Source organism: Monodelphis domestica, chromosome 1 (assembly GCF_027887165.1).
Source record: "Monodelphis domestica isolate mMonDom1 chromosome 1, mMonDom1.pri, whole genome shotgun sequence".
In the NCBI taxonomy this organism is placed as follows: domain Eukaryota; kingdom Metazoa; phylum Chordata; class Mammalia; order Didelphimorphia; family Didelphidae; genus Monodelphis; species Monodelphis domestica.
In genome coordinates this window covers 414,773,723-414,792,623 of record NC_077227.1, presented here as the reverse complement: position 1 = coordinate 414,792,623, position 18,901 = coordinate 414,773,723, and the positions used below count along the sequence as shown (strand labels likewise).

General features: G+C 39.0%; 1 protein-coding gene across 9 annotated transcripts in view; it reads left to right on the top strand.

The window, feature by feature from the left end:
- The window catches only part of ASTN2 (astrotactin 2), a 1,150,327-nt gene that overhangs the window by 604,429 nt on the left and 526,997 nt on the right, over window positions 1-18,901 (top strand). For all 9 annotated transcript variants that reach the window (XM_007474538.3, XM_007474537.3, XM_007474541.3 and 6 more), the window contains one exon: window positions 5,600-5,750. In XM_007474538.3, the coding sequence (XP_007474600.2) occupies window positions 5,600-5,750 (151 nt within the window). The remainder of the gene's footprint in view (window positions 1-5,599; window positions 5,751-18,901) is intronic.

The window sequence follows — 18,901 nt, the reverse complement described above, 5'->3', positions numbered from 1 at the left end:
GAATCAGCAAAGGTGATTAAAGATAAGCCATCATGTAGGCAAAAGGAGAACCAGCAGAAACCAGTGCTATATAAAACCTAGAAAGGAGAGAATATCTGAGAGAAGAAAAGGATGGTGAGCAGTGTCAAAGGCTGCAGAGAGGAAAAGCCATGGTTAACCAGTGATGCTGACCCTTGGCAGTTGCCTTGACTCTCAACTCTGGTAATTCTGACATTGATCTTGACAACCTGAACCTGGTTCCCTTTGGAGCTTAACATTGCTTTCTTTTTTCTGTATTTGGCTTTCCTGCACCAGATATCAGATTTCTAACTCCAGTCTGGTAGCTTGAACTCAGTTTATAAATATTCTCTTGCCATAATGATTCAACTTGGCATTCTTAAACCTGGAATATACCTAGGGAAGTGGAGTCTGCCTGGGCTTCATTTAACCCTCTCATAGTAGCTTAGCAGTCAGAATCCTAGGCCCTTCCTCTGACTTTATCCCCAAGCAGAAGAAAAACAACTGCTTGATCACAGGGTTCGATGGGGATATGATTGGGGACATAGGCTCTAAATAACCATCCTAGTGCAATTATTATCAATAATATGGAAATAGGTCTTGATCAATGACACATGTAAAACCCAGTGGAATTGCTTGTTGGCTATGAAAGGGGAGTAGGCAGAGGGGAGGGAAAGAGCATGAATTATGTAACCATGGACAAATTTTCTTAATTAATCAATTAAAAAAATTTTTTTAAAGAAAGACCTTCTTGAGTTCTCTAGGTAAAACTCTTTTAAGGTGAGGAACTGGTTCACTTTTCCCTAGAGAACTTTGCCCAAGCTCACTCACTGAGTATCACTTCTCCCATAGAGACATAGGGCACATACTAATAAGAAATGTTAGTTTCTGTTTCTTATCTTATTGCCTAGTGCTAATCTTGTAGACCCATTGCCAAGAACACCAACCACTAGGTTGACTGTAATACTAATCAAGGTGAGTCAGTAGTTCCAGTACTCACCAGCCCTTAAGTACTATGCTTTCTGAGGGATATTCTTGTTTTGTTTTTTTGTTTTCCCAACAACCCTCCACCCCACAATCAACTTGTCCCTTGTCAATGGGCTTGCCTCTTAGTCCACCTTTGTGGTTGTTGTTATTCAACCATTTCAGTCATGTCCAACTTGGAGTTTTCTTGGCAAAAATATTAGAGTGGTTTGCCATTTTCTTCTCCAGCTCATTTTATAGATGTTGTAGCTGAAGGAATGGGGGTTATTTGATTTGTCCAAAGTCAGGCAGCTAGTTATTGTCTAAGGGCAGATTTGAACTTTTATTCCTGACTCCAGGGCCAGTGCTTTATGCCAACTATCTGCCTCTAGTCTACCTTGCTCTGTATAGCTAATCAAGTCTCTTGACCTCTCTAAATCCTTGATGTCATCATTTATAAAATGGGAATAATAATAATAACACCTCCCTCACAGGGTCATAAGAAAAAAAATAACAGGAAAAACTTTAAAGAGTTACATAAGGGGGCAGCTAGATAGCCCAGGTAGAGCACCAGGCCTGGAGTCAGGAGGATGTATGTTCAAATCTGGTCTCAGATACTTCTTAGCTCTGTGACCCTGGGAAAGTCAATTAAACCCAGTTGCCTAGCCCTCACCATTCTTCTGCCTTAGAATCAATACTAAGTTATCGATTCTGAGACAGAAAGTAAGGGTTTAAAAAAATAATAATAAAGTGGTATATAAATGCTAGTTGCTACAATCATTTGCTATGGGATAGGAAAATAAATAGCTAAATATTTTGGAATTGTCTGTAAAATGAGTCAATGAGTTTTGAGTAAGGCCTGGAGAGTCTCTCCCAATAGAAAAATGCCTGGGATTTGGTCTTATTAGAGAGGAAACTTGCAAAGAATTCGAGTTCCTTATCATTTTATATGTACTAAAGATGTCTAGCAAAGGACTGGGCATACAGTAAGTCCTGAATTTAAGTAAAAATGGGCCTAAGAACAATAGGACAAAGAAAATAGAAGGATCAATACACAGCTGGGGCTGAAGGGAAGGTCATGTTATTTGGCTTCCTTTCTGTGCTAAATCAGAAATATGGCAAGGCTCTCAGGGTAAGCAGTGAAGGAGGAATCACAGAATCACTTAGGCTGAAAGTTGGAAGGAATTTCAGAGGCCATCCAGCACAACTCATGAGAATCCCTTGCCTTTGCTAGAAGTTAGGGGAGAGGACTTTTCAAACCATAAAATTGTATGTGAATGGCTAGCTATTATTATTATTATTATTATTACTATTATTATTTATTATCATTTCCTATTGCTTCTAATGTCAGTAGCCTTAGGGCCTGCAACTCTAATCCTCTGAAATCAAGCACAAAAATAGCCAGGCTAGCATACTTTCTATTAAGTATCTTTTGGGGGAAGCATTTTGAAATCTACCCTGCTGTTCAGTGGACTTTGTTCAGGATGTGACATGTGACATTCAACAAATGCCCTATTTCTTTGCAAAATGCTATCATGCAGTTTCTATAAATTGTTGACCACAGCAGTCTTGGGACTAGGGCTGGTCCTTCGTAAGATGTACAAGGAGGCAAGATTTACTCAAGGTATTTCAAAACAGAATGTTAGTGCTCTTAGTCTGCTCTGTGTACCCACCTCAGTTCCCCACTAGACTGAATCTTTTGCCTGCTCCTAGTAACTTATCACCACCCTGTGCATACTTTTCTTAGGGTTCCATTATGCTTATTTGACAAGAGACCAGGGAATTAAGCCACAATAATGATCTTTTGACAGTGCCCAGATACTATAATACTTTAATTCATTACAGAATTATGTTATGTGGAGAGTACTCTGGACTTGGAGTCAGGTGGGACTTACCTAGATCTGACTTAAACTAAATATTTATTTTGGAAGGGAATGGGTAAGCTAAGGAAGGGAAATGGGAGCAGGATGCCCTGTCAAGCTAACCCCACCCCAACAGCCAGATTCAAGAGGTTGAGCCCCAGATTTGCCACATGCTAAATCAGTTAGCTTTGTCATTAATCCCTTTGGGTCTCAAATTCCCTCATTCATGATATGGGTATTTAGTATAATATAGTATAATACACTATTAAGGACATTGTAAAGATAAAATAACATAATGAATGCTTTGTAAACTTTAAAGTGCTAGTATACAAATGTAGGCAATTCTATTGACATTACTAGAATATGAGCTCCTTGATCCTGGGGATTTTTTCTCATCTGAATTTTTTATCTCCCCTAGTACTTAGCATGTTGCTTTGAATAGAAGAATCAAATAATGAATTACAGTTAGAATATAGATAGGTTTCACAGTGTTTTGCATATGATAACTCATTTGATCCTTATAAGGACTATTTGAGGTAAGTTTCTATTCATTTTACAGATGAGTAAATTGAGGTTGAGAGAGTTTAAGCAAGTTGCCCAGTGTTCAAGAGCTAGGATGTATGTGAAGCTGGATTTGAATTCTTGACTAAGAGTCCATCATCTACTCTACCACCTACTGCTCCATGATATATGTAGTAGTACTAGTCACAAGGTTTATTGGAATGTCAGCACCAAGCCATTCTAATAGGTAAAATAATTCTGAGCAGGCAGGACCATTGGGTACCCCCCAAATCACATTATATAGGTGACTGCTTATGCCTCAAGATTGTCTTGATTATAAAACATGGCATTATCCTCAGTTTTAGAAATGTCTGTTGAACTCCAGAGAAAGCAGGTTTGGATTAAGAGTGATTCAATGGCCGACCTTCTAAACATTAAAGTCAAAAGACCCTTAGAGCTAGAACATGATCTAATCCAACTTTATCACTTTGCATCCAAGGACACCAAGGTCCAAAGAGGAAAAACAATTTGCCTGAGGTCAGATAGCTAGTTAGCAAAAGCATTCAAAGCCAGGTCTCTTGATTTCCAGGTCAATGTTCTTTTCTTTTCCATTACTCTACCATCCACCCTACCACTCTGTTCTTTTACCTTTCTAGCCCTGCTTCTAAAAGCTCTAAAAATCAACAAGCCCTAGCCTATCATGGGGAGCTGGGGTGAGGGAGCATTTCTTTAAGCCAAGAAATGCCACCATCTGCTTTAAATGTATTCTTCCCAATTGCTTCTAGATACCACATTCCCCGACCTGACACCATCACTTTCCTTGACTTAGTAACAGCCCCTCTGTCAGGTCTTCATGTTTTAAGTAATGTCCCTCTTGTGTAACCAGTGTTTATGCAGAATCAATCCTTTTGGAAGCTAACAGCCTCCCTATTTGTACAGACAGAGTTGTCACCCTGATCTACTAAAAGGAGACATTTTAGCATCTTCCTTTATTCCTTCTCACTCTCTTCTTCCCTTTCTTCTTTCTCCCTGTAAGAAGGCTGTTAATATTTTAATAGCCTTAATGGCTCTCTGAGTACCTCAGTCCCTCTCCATGTTTCAAAAGTGACAAGACTCATACTGTCTTCATTTCAAGAATTCTTAAGTCTTTCTTGCGTATCTCTGTCTCTCTCTTTCTCTCTCTCTTACTCTCTCCCTACTTCCCTCCCAGTCACACTCCACAAAGTTAACCCCATTCTGCCACAGGCTTTGGAAATGAGGTATATTTGATGTATTTCTTTATGCTTTCTCCTGTCTCAGCCTTCCCATTGTAGACTTTTCTTGATATAGACTTGTAAACTGAGGTGTATGGAAGGAGGGAAGAAAGGAAGAGAGAGAGAAAGGAAGGAAGGGAGGAAAGAAAGGAAGGGAGAGAGAAAGGAAGAGAGGAAAGAAAGGAGTGAGGGAATGATAGAGGGAATGAGGGAGGAAGGAAAGAAAAATTTATTAATTGCTTACTATTTGCCAGGAACTGTGCTAAGTGTTTTATAAATGTTATTTAATTTGATCCTCACAAGAGCCCTGAGAAATAGGTACTATCATTATCTCCATTTTACAGTTGAGGAATCAAGTCAGACAGAGCTTATGTGGCTTACCCAGGATCATATAATCTGTATCATAAACTTGATTTGAACTCAGGTCTTCCTGCCCTTTATGTATTCTACCTCTTGGCTTCCTCTATTAGCTGATAGAAGAGGTCATTCTTTCTTCCTAATCCCTTTACTCATGGCAGAAAGAGATGGGATGGAAAGAAAACTTACTTTAATATGGGAGGTCTCAGTTTGAATCCAGTTCTGATATTTTAGTCCTAGACAAAATCATTTGGATGTAGGATGGGATTTAGAGCAGAAAAGGATCATTTAGACCAAACCCTTCATTTTATAGACTTCAGGTGGTACCACAACTTTCTGGATGTGTTTGGAGTTAGGAATCCTTGAGTTCAAAATCCGCCTTACATTCTTATTAGCTGTGTGACTCTAAGCAAGTCACTTCATCTCTGACAGCCTCAATTTCTTCAAATATAAAATGGGCACTTTCCACAGTTGTTGTGAGGATCAAATGAGATAATAAAGTGAAAGCAGTTTGCAATACTTAAAGTTCTAAATAAATCTCTTTAAAACTAATTTATAGGTAAATTGCAGTCTCTTTCACACCCACAGGTTCTTGACACAACAGCTATATTATGACAAAGTGAAAAGGCTTTTATCTTGGTTTTAATAGTCTCCTTTCTCTCCAAGGGAAGAAGCTATGCTGTCTACTTACTTTGAGACCATCAATGATCTACTCTCCTCCTTTGGACCTGTCCGTGACTGTTCCCGAAATAATGGAGGCTGCACTCGCAATTTCAAGTGTGTGTCAGATCGCCAAGTAGATTCAACTGGATGTGTGGTATGTACTGCTAGACCCAGAGGATAAAGTTGACTCGACTCTGAGGATCAAGTCAGAATCAAGATCCTTTGTTGCTAGATTATAGGAGTAATTTTGTCCTTTGGTATGCACTGGAATCAGTGGCCTCTGAGAGCCCTTCCAAATCTGAGCTCCTATGGAGCTGGGGTAAGGAGGAGGGTGGAGTTGAGGCTGCAAGGCCTAGTGGAAAAGAACATCAGTCAAAGAACAAAGTCAGGTTGAGAAGAACAGGAGTACCTTGATGCTACATGGCAGCCTAGTGGTACTGATGTGGCACAGTAATGAGTCACCAGTTGTCAACCAATCTTTTCTGAATACACATGGTGTATCAGAACCCTATGTGAAATCCTGCTGAGGCCTTCAGAGGAAACAGTTCATCAGTAAGTTTACAAATATTTAAGTACCATATATTGTATGTGAGTATTGTCTTAGATTCTATGAAAGATACAGAGAAGTATAAAATATGGTCTCTGTCCTAAAAGTTTCTAGTCTTATTGAGAAGAAAAAAAGTTAGTAAAGTTCAGCAATTAATTAACAGTCAGCAAAATTGGTCAGTAAGTGATAGGTGGCAGAAAATGGAAGGAAGAATGGCATCTTCTCTGGATAGAATTATTGTTTCATGGAAGAAATAACTTTTGAGCTGGTGACATCTGCTTAAAAGCACCATTATAGACTTAAGGATCTGGAAGCTGGAGAGACCCCAGAGAATACTAAGGTCACATTCCTTGTTCTAGAAATGAGGAAACATAAGGGCTAAAGAAATTCAGGCACTTATTGAGGGTCACACAAGGGTGACATATCATTGGCTGGGATATGTCCTCTGATTTCATAGTTAGCTCTCTTTCCATTGCTCCAGTGGGACTCAGAGGTTTGAAGGAAAGAGGTTATCAAATCATCAGAGACCATTGACTTAGAGCTAGAGGGAATGTTAGAGGCCATCAAGTCCAAATCTCCAGGAATCTGATTCCAGGGCTTTTGAATTACAGGTGCCCCGTCCTCTATTCCAAACTGCCTCATTTTTAAATTACCTGATCATGAACCCCCTTTTAGGTATCCCAGTGTCATCCAGACTGCAGTTGAATATGTCCAATGTAGAACAGAGATAGAGTTACATGGAAAAAAGAACATTGACTTGGATAGAGATCAGGAGGAATGGGGTCTCCCTTGGCTCTCTTGACTAATTGTGGAACCAAAGAAAGGAAGGAAGGAAACAAACCTTTATTAAGACTACTATGGGCCCAGCATTATGCCAAGCAGCCTACAAATATCTTATGTGATCTTCGCAACAACACTGGGAAGTGTTTATTATCATTCCCACTTTACAGTTGAAGAAACTGAGGCAGGCAGGTTAAATGATTTATCCAGGTTCACCAGTTACTAAGTATCTGAGCTCAAATTTGAACTCATGTGTTCCTGACTCCAGGATCGGCAGTCTATCTACTGTTGCTTCCTGTTTCTATGCTCCAGTTTCCTCATTGGTAACATTCCAGAAGCTTGATGCTTTTCCTAGGCAGTCTTCCTACTTTTGTGTGGTTACAAGGGTAACTTGGAACCCTTCAATTAAATGGAAATGTGCCCTTCTGTAGCTTTCATTCCTTACTCCCAGTTCTGTCTTCTAAGCCAAGTAAAACAAATTGAATCCCTCTTCTAAGGGAGCAGAAATCAACCTTACAAATGTGATATTGAAATCACTTTAAAAGACATATATATTAATTTAAGGTCGCCAAGGAATTCACTTATGTAATTCCTAAATGAAACACTCAAGTCAGTTGCCAAATTTTTATTGTGTCTTAATTACAACAGGAGGAAGAAAGTATTAGAAGGAGAGAGAGAGAGAGAGAGAGAGAGAGAGAGAGAGAGAGAGAGAGAGAGAGAGAAGGAAAAGGGAGAGAAGGAAAGAAGTTTAACTCAGAACCACTCTGGCTCAGGCTGAGTCAAAGAGGGTGTTAAGGCCTTGGATAGCCAAGACAAGGAAAGGAATCAGTCCTTATCACTCACGTGACCAATCTGAAGGAAAGCAGTCCGTGGAGCTCCTCCAACCCCAAGCACCAGCCTCGAACTGAACTCTAGCTAGCCCTCCTCACAGGAAGTCCCGAGAACTCCAGAGGCTGTTCTCTACCTCACTTCCTGCATCTCATATGTGCCAGTGGTGGCTCTAGCTTGACCTAGGACTGCCCAGAGGTTTGTCCTTTTTTTGCACATGTTTGTTGAAGGCCATATTCTCAAATAATTAAATCTTGAGTTTGCTGCAGCCTTTCCGAATCTTGTTACACTGAGTAGGGTGGAGAATGTAGTTTCCAAGACTGTATCTCTATTGTTATTGATCAGGAAATAGCTAAATCCAATTTTCTAAAGAATGGTCTGAATAGGGTGGAGTAGTTTTGAAATTCACACAAATCCAGAAGGGCATAACATAATGAAAGGTTGGAAAGTCTAAATGGTTTGCCTAAATGGAGATTAGAATTAGGAACCCAGCTGGACTAGCCACTTTCTTTGTGAGTCACTGTATAAATACCAATCCTGGGAAAAGCCAGAGTATTCCATAGCCCAGAATCCAGGGTTTTCCAAACCTTTGATATGGTTCTTCTTCCCTGAGGGTTACCTTAAAGGTCCTTCCTTTGTGGAAATGACAACCTGCCTCTCTTTGTCAAGAAAGGGAGGTATCCCAGTACATGTTGCCACAGATCCCCCAGGCACATCTCTGGTCAGACCTTAGGCTCTTGAATGGGAAAAGGGTTTGAGAGAAATCCCAGTATCTTTCTAATGCCAAATCTAAGGAGTAACCTGAAAAATACCTAGCTAGCTGCAGAAGGTCAGCTAGAAGACACTATTCACCATCTTGGAGGCATTCCTTCCTAAGACTCTGAGCTCCAGCCTAAAGACAGATAAATTCTTCTTGGAAAAGATTTTTTTTAATACACATATGTGATTCCATTAGTATAAAGATCACCCAGGAGAAAACTGCTTCTACAAAGAAGATCGGCAACTGCTCAGCAACTTGTATTCTTAGAGTCGCCTGAGGCAATGGGAGGTTAATTGACTTGCCCAGAGCCACATACCCAGTAGGTGCCAGAGGTGAAGCTTGAACTGAGGTTGCCATAACTTTGATGGTAGCTCACTATACATTATGCATACTACCTCTCTTGGGGCAGAATAATAAAATTAAAGAAACAGATTAGCCCTGGAGACCTGAAAGGTCACCCAGAACAAACCCCATATTTTAAAGAGACAGAAACTGAAGCCTAGAGAGAAATGGTACTTGCCCAATGGGATCTCTGCTGGCTTGTGACAAGTCCCCAAGGACTAGAACCTAAGTGTTGGGAATCCCCTGTCCACTGTGTACTCAGTGACTTCTCTGGGAGTGCTGTTAAGTTCACCCGTTTCTTTGGACTCTCTCTCTCCAGTCCTGATTCAGTTCTCTTTCTGGAAGAGCTGCTGTCCCAGACAAAGGATGAGTAATAAAGATGCAGAGACACGTGCCTGTGTGAATGAGTGTGTGTTGGGGGAGGTGGTGAAGTTTATCCTTCCCTTTGTCTAATATAATCCAGGAGATATGGAGAATAAGGGCATCAGTTCCCTGGAGTTCAAGAGAAGATTCAACATTTTGTGAAACCAATCAGAAGCCTTCCCCTCTGGATGCAGGGCATGAGGTTAAATGATGAAACTCTATTTCCCCCAGGGTCTAAGAAATGCCCTTCCTCTCACCATTAGGATAGCTGAGGAGACAGAGCCTGATGGATTGAGTTTTAAAAGCCCTTTTATTTCTCCCAGCCTTCTACCTGGTACCTATAAAGCAATCAGTTGTTAATCTCACTCCCCATTTCTAAGGGTCTGCTTTTTAATAAGCCTGCACATGGACATCTCCTTGGCATTCCCGTATTTCAGAATTTCAGGGATTTTTTTGTTTGTTTTCTACTGTTTTCTGCAGGGACTGTCTGCCACTGTACTTAATATCTGTCTCACTTATTCATCACTTTTCAATATGCTATCTTGTAGTTTTTAGCCATGTTTAGGCTCCCTTTGTTCTGCCTAGCCTTTTTATTGTACAGATTTATGTTCACATCTATATCTAACAAGAGATGCAGTTGAGGGTTAGAAATTAAAGATAACTTACCTAGGGTCACATAGGTGGCTAAGTGAGGATCTTGGGCCTTGAACCCAGATCTTCAGCATCCAAGTTCAGGTCTTTCTATGAGATCTTCAAGATGGCAGAGTTCTAAGCAGTAGGGATACAGATTTGCCTTGCATGTAGTATAGGCTCCATAAATATTTTTTGACAGCTTCAGGGATGATGATAATGATGAGAAACAACCCAGTGCAGTACAATGAGCCCTGACTCAATAAGATGTGTCTTCGAATTTTCACTCTGACATTCTTAACTATTTAACTTCAGGCAGGTCTCTTTATCTCTCCGAGCTTTGGTTTCTTAATCTACAGAATGGCAAAAGTGTAATTTTGTAAACCTTAAATTCCTGCAGAGATGATTATGCTTATGGAAAAATAATACTGCAGAGGGTTCATGCACCAAAAGGAGTGCTTTTCTCCTCTAAATAATGATAGAGAGGCACCATGTTGTAGTAGAAAGATAGTGAAAGGTTTTCAAGTTCTGCCTCTGATATATGTTAATTGCATTACCCTGTACAAATCAAGTCACTTAATTTTTCAGTTCCCTAATAAATTCTCTAAAATGGGAATCCTAAACTTGTGTAGATATGGGTAGGTGGATAATAGACGCCTTTGGCAATCTAGTGAAGCCTTTAGACCCCTTTTCAGAATGTTTTGAAGTATATAAAATTAAATTTACAATCTTACAAAGAAACTGAACTCTATTGAAATAAAACTATCAATTTTTAAAATGTTAACGTACTATTTTTGAAGTATGATTAAGCCACCCTGACTAAATTTGTAAGTTGCAGAGTAGGTGCTAATCTACATTGATGAGGAGTTATTTCACCTATTTATTTATTCATTTATTTATTTTGTTGTGTTTTGTTTTCACATTGCAAACATTTCCAGATTACCTCCACTCTTTGAGAACTCTATAGTAACAAGCAAAACTAACAATAGAGAGACAGCATCTGAAAGTACATACAATATTTGAGGTCTCTAGCATCTCCCTCCAACATCTTTGTTCTAATGTTTTCTTTTCTAATTAACAGAGATCTATTTTTTTTCTCCCTATGCCCATTGGAAGACAAAAAGAGAAAAGAAAAACCCATGCCTTGTAACAAGCATGCATAGTCAAGAAAACACATTTCCTCACTGACTATTAAAAAAATGTTTCTCATTCTCCTTCCTAAATCCATCACCTCTTTGTCAGGAGCTAGATAGTATGTTTCATGATCATTTCTCTTCGGTCAAGGATGGTTGTTGTATTTAGCATAGATAGTTCTTACAAATGCCAAAGTTGTACAGTTAGAATTTCCTACACTAATGAAATGATAAGTCCAGCCCAAATATATATACACACATATATATGCATGTATGTATTTATATGTTATGTATATATGCATGTATATATTATACATAACATATATATATGTGTGTGTATATACATATTGGGAGAGAAAGAAAGAGGGAGAAAGAGAGGGAGAAAGAGAGGGAGAGAGAGAGGAGGGGGGAGAAAGAGGAAAAGAGAGAGAGGGAGGGAGAGAGAGAAGGAAGGAGGGAGGGAGAGGGAAGGAGAGAGAGGGGAAGAAAGAAAGAGTGGGAGAGGGAGAGAGAAGGAGGAAGGGAGGGAGAGAGAAAGGGAGAGGGAAGGAGAAAAAGAGGGGAGAAAGAGAGAGAGGAGGGGGAGGGAGAGGGAGAGGGAGGAAGTAGTTATAAAAGCTTCATGGAAAAGGTATTTCACCTCTGGAGACCTGATGGTTATGATTTGACCCATTGGTCAGGATGATAGATTTAGAGTTGGAAGGATCCTTAGAGATCAGCTGCTCTAATTTCTTACTTTCCAAACAAGGAGTTAAGTGACTTGCCCCAGGTCTCGGGGCAGGTAGAGGACAGATTTGAACCCAATTTTGCTCTCTGAAACCAAATCCGTTGAGGTATTTTCAACGAACCACACTACCTCTCAGAAGTAGGAAAGTATATCCAAAAAAGGCAAACAACATGAACAAAGAGAAGAAAACAGGAACGATTGTGATTTCCTGAACTTATGTCAAAAGCAAAAATATGATCTACATTATCTATTCCTTCTCTAAAGAACTCCAGTCTTTACAATTTACATTTATTATATACTCTAATTTAATTTTGCATTTACAATACTCTTTATTTAATAAATTTAATAAAATTTATGTTTACAAATTATGTTGACTACACACTGTGCCTCATGTTATATCTGTTCACTTTGGGCTAAATCTGATTGGTAGAATTTTTTTTAAAATTCCTGATATTGACCCAAAATCTACCTCCCTCCAGTTTTTACCCATTACTGTCTTCAAGAACTTCTTAGATTGAACTGGAGTGAATATGATGGAGAGGAATTCATGTAGGGAAATGGGAAGAGTGTTTGGCACCAGTGTGGAGGAGTTTAAAGCCTCGCCTGTATCCTGAAGGCACTGAGCAGACATGTTAGGTTACTTAGCAGGGAGGCCACATGTTGAAAGATATTTTTCAGGAAAATTAGTCTGGCAGGTGCACTTTTATGTGATTAAAGGTATGTCTTTGCACGATCATTAGGTGCCATCTCTGCCTGCTCATTAGGGACACAGCTTGCCTGTCTCAACTGATCTTCTCCCTCCTCACCAAACATTGGATAACACTTGTGTATCATTTTTTTTCAATTCGTTTATTCCTCTTATTCTTTCCTTTTCTTTAGTTCACCATTTCACCCTGGAAAGTAATCTTGCCTCCCAGATATTGTCAGAAACAATTGAGACCCTGATTACCACACATGGCTTGGGAAGACAACAAGATGCCGCCTTTTTAAAAGTCAAGATGTATTAAGATAGAAATTGTCAATAAATTACAGGCCGAGCGCCTCTCGGCACTGCACAGAGCACAGCGGAAATTGAAATCCATGTCAGTCAGGGAAAATGAAGCATCTCTCCTCCTCCCCATCCCTCATCCTTCCTAATGACTAAATTGGACTGTAATTAAAGAAAACAAAAACCAAAGTAGGACATGGAGAGAGAGCAAAGGAGAAGCAGCAGAGTGAGAAATCACCTTGGAGTCAGGCCCAGGCACTAATAACCAGGAGGAGGCTGACCTCCTTGGATGTTGGTTGCTATGATTCCCAGATGAGACTTAAGAGCACGGGGACCAGGTAGACCTTGTCTGGGGGTGGAAGGAGGTGGAAGAAGAAAGAGGCACTTTACATCCCCTACTATGAGGTATTTGGGGTGCCATTCAACCCAGAAGTTCCAGAGATGAGTGGGTGGAAAGGAATCAGAATCTGAGTCTTGGGGGGAAGAAAAAGAGGCAGGTTTCACTTTGTTCTAAAACAGGAAGAACAGGTGTATATATGTGTGTGTGTTTTTATATATCTATTTTTATCTCCAAAAGAGGCAAGATCCAGAAAAAATTTAGTGAGTGATAAGATTTGGTAGTTGGGCTTCATTTTTACAGTTGAAGAAATTGAGATTCAGAGAGAGCAAGTGACTTAACACAGATCATACTCTGATTTTCTCTGGAATCAGGATTCAAACTCATGTTTCTATTCCAAAGCCAGGATTCTTTCAAGCTATCTTTACCTGCCACTTTGCTTTCAGTGACTTTCCCCACAAGGTCTTGTGTAATCTATGATCGCATTTACTGAGTGTAGGGACCTTCAAGATGTTTCTAAGGTTCAAGGAGATAAATTTCTCTCTTGGGGTAGTAGGATAAGCCCCCTTCTCCCTAGGCCTTCTTTTCTAAAGCAGGGAAAAAGGTGCCAGTTAAACCTCAGTTATCCATCTAATATGGCCCTGAATCCTACAGTGGCTTCAATCCTTCTTCCTCTGGGGAAGATGAGGCAGTTACAACCCAAGGAAAGTCATATAAATCATAAATGTTGAAACCATGATCTGAATCCATATTCTCGGACTTCAAATCTCTTTTACTTATTGCTACAACATGCTGCAGCTCAGGAAGTGCCTTTGCCATGGAATCTGTGTCACTTTGGGCAAATAACTTCTATCCCTGAAATTCAGTTAAGTAGGGCAGGCAATCCAGTGAAGTGCATTGACCCTGACTCAAAATAACATTTTTAAATGCCTAAAATACAACCCATAGGAATACCATGGAAACAATTATTATGCAATAGAGAGAATTGTTAGTATCCAATGTCAGGGACTCCCCTAAAATCTATCTACAGGCCACAAGCCTTAATGATCTGTCTGGTTCCTCTCAGCTTTGACATTCCATGATACTATTTCCATTTCCTTCTTATGAGAAAGAGAAAACAGGCTCATGAAGTCATTTCATGCATCTTGCAATGAGAGCTCTGTTTAGAACTCCTTTCGATAATAAAAGTAAGATAAAAATGTGGGTTTTTTCACATTTGTCACATTTATATGGTGCTTTTAGACTTACAAAGCACTTTTCTTACAGCATCCCTTTGTGATAGGTAGTGTAAATACTATTATACTCATTTTACTGATAAAACAACTGAAGTTCAATGATATTAAGTGGTTTGGTGAGATTTATATAGCTAGTGTCAGTGCTGGGATTCAAACCCACATTGCTCTTGACTCCAAGCCCAGATTCTTGTCACTTGACTCTGTTGTCTCTCAATGGAGACTTCCTGTCTTCTTAAGGCTCTCTGGGTTTTTCTTCTTCCTTTTTAGTTTCTAAGGGAACCCAATCAGAGAAAGAGAAGAGATGAAGCAAGGGAGATAGGGAGGAAGGAAATTAAAAACAGGAATGAGCTGTTAGTAGGCAATAAATCTGTAGCCAGTGATTAAGTGCTTGGCTGGAAAGGCTCGACCATCCCCCAAAATGGTGCTTCCTGCCAAAGCTTGGCAGTCCTGAATCCTCTCATTGCAGAATGGTTAATGTACCAAAAGGGGTTTCCTCCCTCTGGACATGACACAGTGTCCAGAGGACAAGACCTTTTAGGAACAGAGGGGCAGTGGATTTTTATTCTGAGATGTTTAGCACCAGTCCTATTTTCAATGGCAGAGACAGATGCAAGAAATAGAAAGGTAAGAGGACAGATGAATAATATAGGTTTGGGGCTGCCGAATGGTCAGTAGGAAAAGGAGTGGAGCAGGTGAAGCCCAGAGGGGGAAAATGGCCCAAGAGGTCATCTCTTTGACTTCATTGTAGTTGTTGTTCAGTGGTTTCAGTTGTGTCCAATTCTCTGTGACCTTATTTGGGGTTTTCTTGGCAAAGATACTGGAGTGGGTATATTATATCCTTTGCCAGCTCATTTTACAGTTGAGGAAACAGAGGCAAACAGGGTAAAATGACTTGCCCAAGGTCATATAACTAATAAAATTCTGAGGATAGATTTGAAATTCAGGTCTTCCTGACTCTAGACCCTACAATCTATCTACTGCACACCTAGCTGACCCTGACTTCAATATGGCTCTGTAATTTATATCCGAGAGTGGTTCAGAGGGAGGATAGGGATAAAACTGGGACAAATGAAATATGTGGAAAGATTTCAAAATTAATAGCCTACCTCTAGTAACTGTACTTAGAGATGCTTATAAGGAAGGAATAAACTAGGTTGGAATCTTTTTCATAAGAACTGACTCATCATTTCTTTGAAATACCCTTGGAGAGATGGAAAATACCATAGGAAGCACCTACTGCACCCTTTTGTTTTAAATGCTTTATGTCTCCACTTACATTTTAAGTGATCTAGGTTGCTCAGTGGATAGAGTACTGCACCTAGAGTTAGGAAGCCCCAAGTTCAAATTCAGTGTCAGTCACACTATCTATGTGACTTATGGGCATGCCACTTTTGCCTCAGTTTCTTCATCTCTACAATAGAGATAATAATAGCATCTACCTTCCAGAGTTCTTGTGAGATTCAAATGACATAATCTTCATAAAGTGCTTTGCAATCTTTAAGACACTTTATAAATAATAGCTTTGGGTGCTATTACAAAGGGAGGAAATGAAACTGAGAAAGGGGAAATGACCCAAGGCTAAGTAACTGGATAATAACCATGTTGGCACCTTGAACCCAAGACTTCAGACACAAAGCTCAGCCTTCTGTCCAACTTCTAAAGTAGAAGTTCTTTAACTCAGGAAAAGTAGTATGGAAATTTGTTATCACATGCAATTGGTAATGCATTAATAAATTTGATCCTGCCAATATTAGAGGGAAAAGATGAAATAAAACTCAGATTTTACAAAATAAAATACAAGCCCTTGATTTTGACCATAAGCTACAATATTACTTGCCCATAAAATAAAGTATATGATCCTAAGGTCAGTTTCAATCAATCAACTAACAAGTACTGTGTTATTACTCTGCACACCACACAGTGTAAGTGCTGTGGGTGATATAAGTACATATAAACCATAGCTCTTGCCTTTTTGGTACATTTAAAAGAACATTTATGCAGGAATCAGAGGATATGGGTTCAAATCCCCTTTAATAATATCTCTTTGGCCCTGGTCAAGTCACCTGGGTGTCAAAGTCCACAGGTACAAGTGAATAAATATATATATAAAATCTTATTATTTATTATATGTTATATGTAATATAATATAAATAATTATATTAATTGATATGAACAAATTATATGATCTCTGAGGTTCCTTATAGGTTTAGCCTCATAATCTCATGATCTCTAGCTCCAAGGCCAAGATCTTGCACGCATAAAAAGTTAGATGGCAACAGAAGAACAAGAAGAGAGATGTCACCAGATTTGCTAGATTCATTACCAAATCAAAGGAGTTAAAATGGGGTCTGAGAAGAGAGAGAGGACTATGGGCTGCAGTAGTGAAGGAAGGAAGGAAGGCCTTTTGGAGATGGAGATAATCCCTAATACAAAGCTTTTATCCAGAATTAGTGCTTAATGAAATGTGAATTGAAGCAAATTAAATTCTGCTTTGGGCCAAGCCTTGAAACCCTTGCAAGACTAGAGTTGGTAGAGAATAAGAAAGTGCTTAGCAAAGTTGACAAGGTTTTTTTTTTCCATTCATCTGAGCCTTACAATAAGCCTTCTGGTAAGTAATAATAATTATTATCCCCACTTTACAGACCAGGAAACTGAGGCAAAGACCCCATAAGTGGTTCTGAGATAATAAGGTAATTCAGCCAATAAATAAATTCTGTAATAAAGTACAATGAAGGGGCTGGACTATCCTTTTGTGTTAGAAAGCCAAGAGGCTCATGATGGAGCCAGGATTCACATTCTACTTCTGACATTGATTCCCTTTCAGCAAGTCACAACATCCCTGAGCCTCTGTTTTCTCCTTTCTGAAATAAAGAATTGTACTTGATGGCCTCTAAAGATCCTTTTAACTCCAAATTCTATGCATGAGCTACTTTAGAATAACTGAAATTAATGAAGAGAAATCCTATATATGTTCAAATATAATTCGCAATGAATTAGGGAATACTAGCAATTTATTACCTTTTATATAGTTCTCAGTAAATCTCCTCAGGTGGGCTTCAGTAGTGTCTCCTATTTCTAGAGTATGTTAGTTTTACAAAGTACTTTCTTCACAACAGCTCTGTGAGATTAGTAGTGTATCATAGACAGCTAGATGGTGTAGTAGAGAGTGTTGAGCCTGGAGTCAAGAAGATCTGAGTTCAAATCTTCAGATACTTCCTAGCTGTGAAACCATGGGCAAGTCACTTAACCTTGATTTCTTCATCTGCAAGTAGGGATTATAATAATACATTCTTCCCAAGGTTTTTGTAAGGATAAAATGAGAAATATTTTTAAAGAGTTTTGCTATTTTAATGTTAGCTATTATTCTTTTTAGTTTTAAGAATATTATTCCCACTTTACAGATAAGAAAACTAAGACCAAGGAAGATAGTTAGGTTGAGAGCTTATGAAAAGAAGAGCCAGGAATCAAGTATTTCTTCTATATCACACTGCTACCATTCCTTATTAGTGTGAGACACACACAGATTCCCTTCAGTTCTAAACTAAATAATTCTGAGATAATGTAGAAATGTCATTACAAAATTGATACACTTTTATTAAAATGGCACTGAATATTTTATTCTTCCCCTGATATTTGAAAGCTTTCCCATTAATAATATTGTGGTTTTGTTTAACTTTTATTTCTTTGGGGCACCTAATTACTTTTATTGATATTTCTGTTAAGTTGGTTTATTTGTGAATTCATGTAGTCCCCCCATTCTAACCTAAGCTACGAGCTATACCCAGTGATTCTGGGAACCAAAGAGAACTTGCAGCAGAACAGAAGTCCAAGAACAGCAATTTCCTTGGGTATTTGGCTATCATTAAGGTCAACAATGAAAGACAGAAGGAATAGTGTTAAGGTTTGTAGAGGATCAAAGTCTCAATATCTTCAGTGGTAATGTTTCTTTAAACTTCAAAATTCCCTGATCTTATGAGTCAATGGGTTTTAAATATTAGAAATTAGAAGGAATGCAATGGGCCTCTGAGCTCACCTCTTCCAGTTCTATCATTTTACAAATGGAGAAAGATGCCTAGAGAGGACAAACAATTTGCCAAAGGTCATGCTCGGCCAGTTAATAGCAGAGCCAGGACCTTGAACTCTAGTCTCCCCCTCTAAATTTCATACTACTTTCTTGACACTTAGATACACACAGAAACTACTGGATATTGTGCTAGGCATTGTGGAGGGTAAAAGAAGAAGCCTATTTGTTGCCTGTCTTCAACAGCTTATAATCATGTTCTTGGAAGTAACATTTACATATTGGAAACAATGAGAGAGTATAAGACCAATGTAGCCCATAATTATTACTTTTAGACCTTGTTTTATTTTCTGAATCTCAGAATGAGACAGAATGATGCTAGAGCTAGAATCAGTACATTATTCTTGATTAGCATTGTTACCGCTAATAACAATTCTAATAATATAATAGTGCTTTGGTTTTTTCTCCATTTTTAACCTACTTTCTCAGTAGAGTCTCATATCATTTTGATGAGGTAGACTGGGCTGGTTCTATCAGTCTAAATAAGAAAGCAGAGGTTCAAGGTCATGAAATGTCTTGATGAAGCTTACAAATTAAGTTGGTGAAACAGTTGG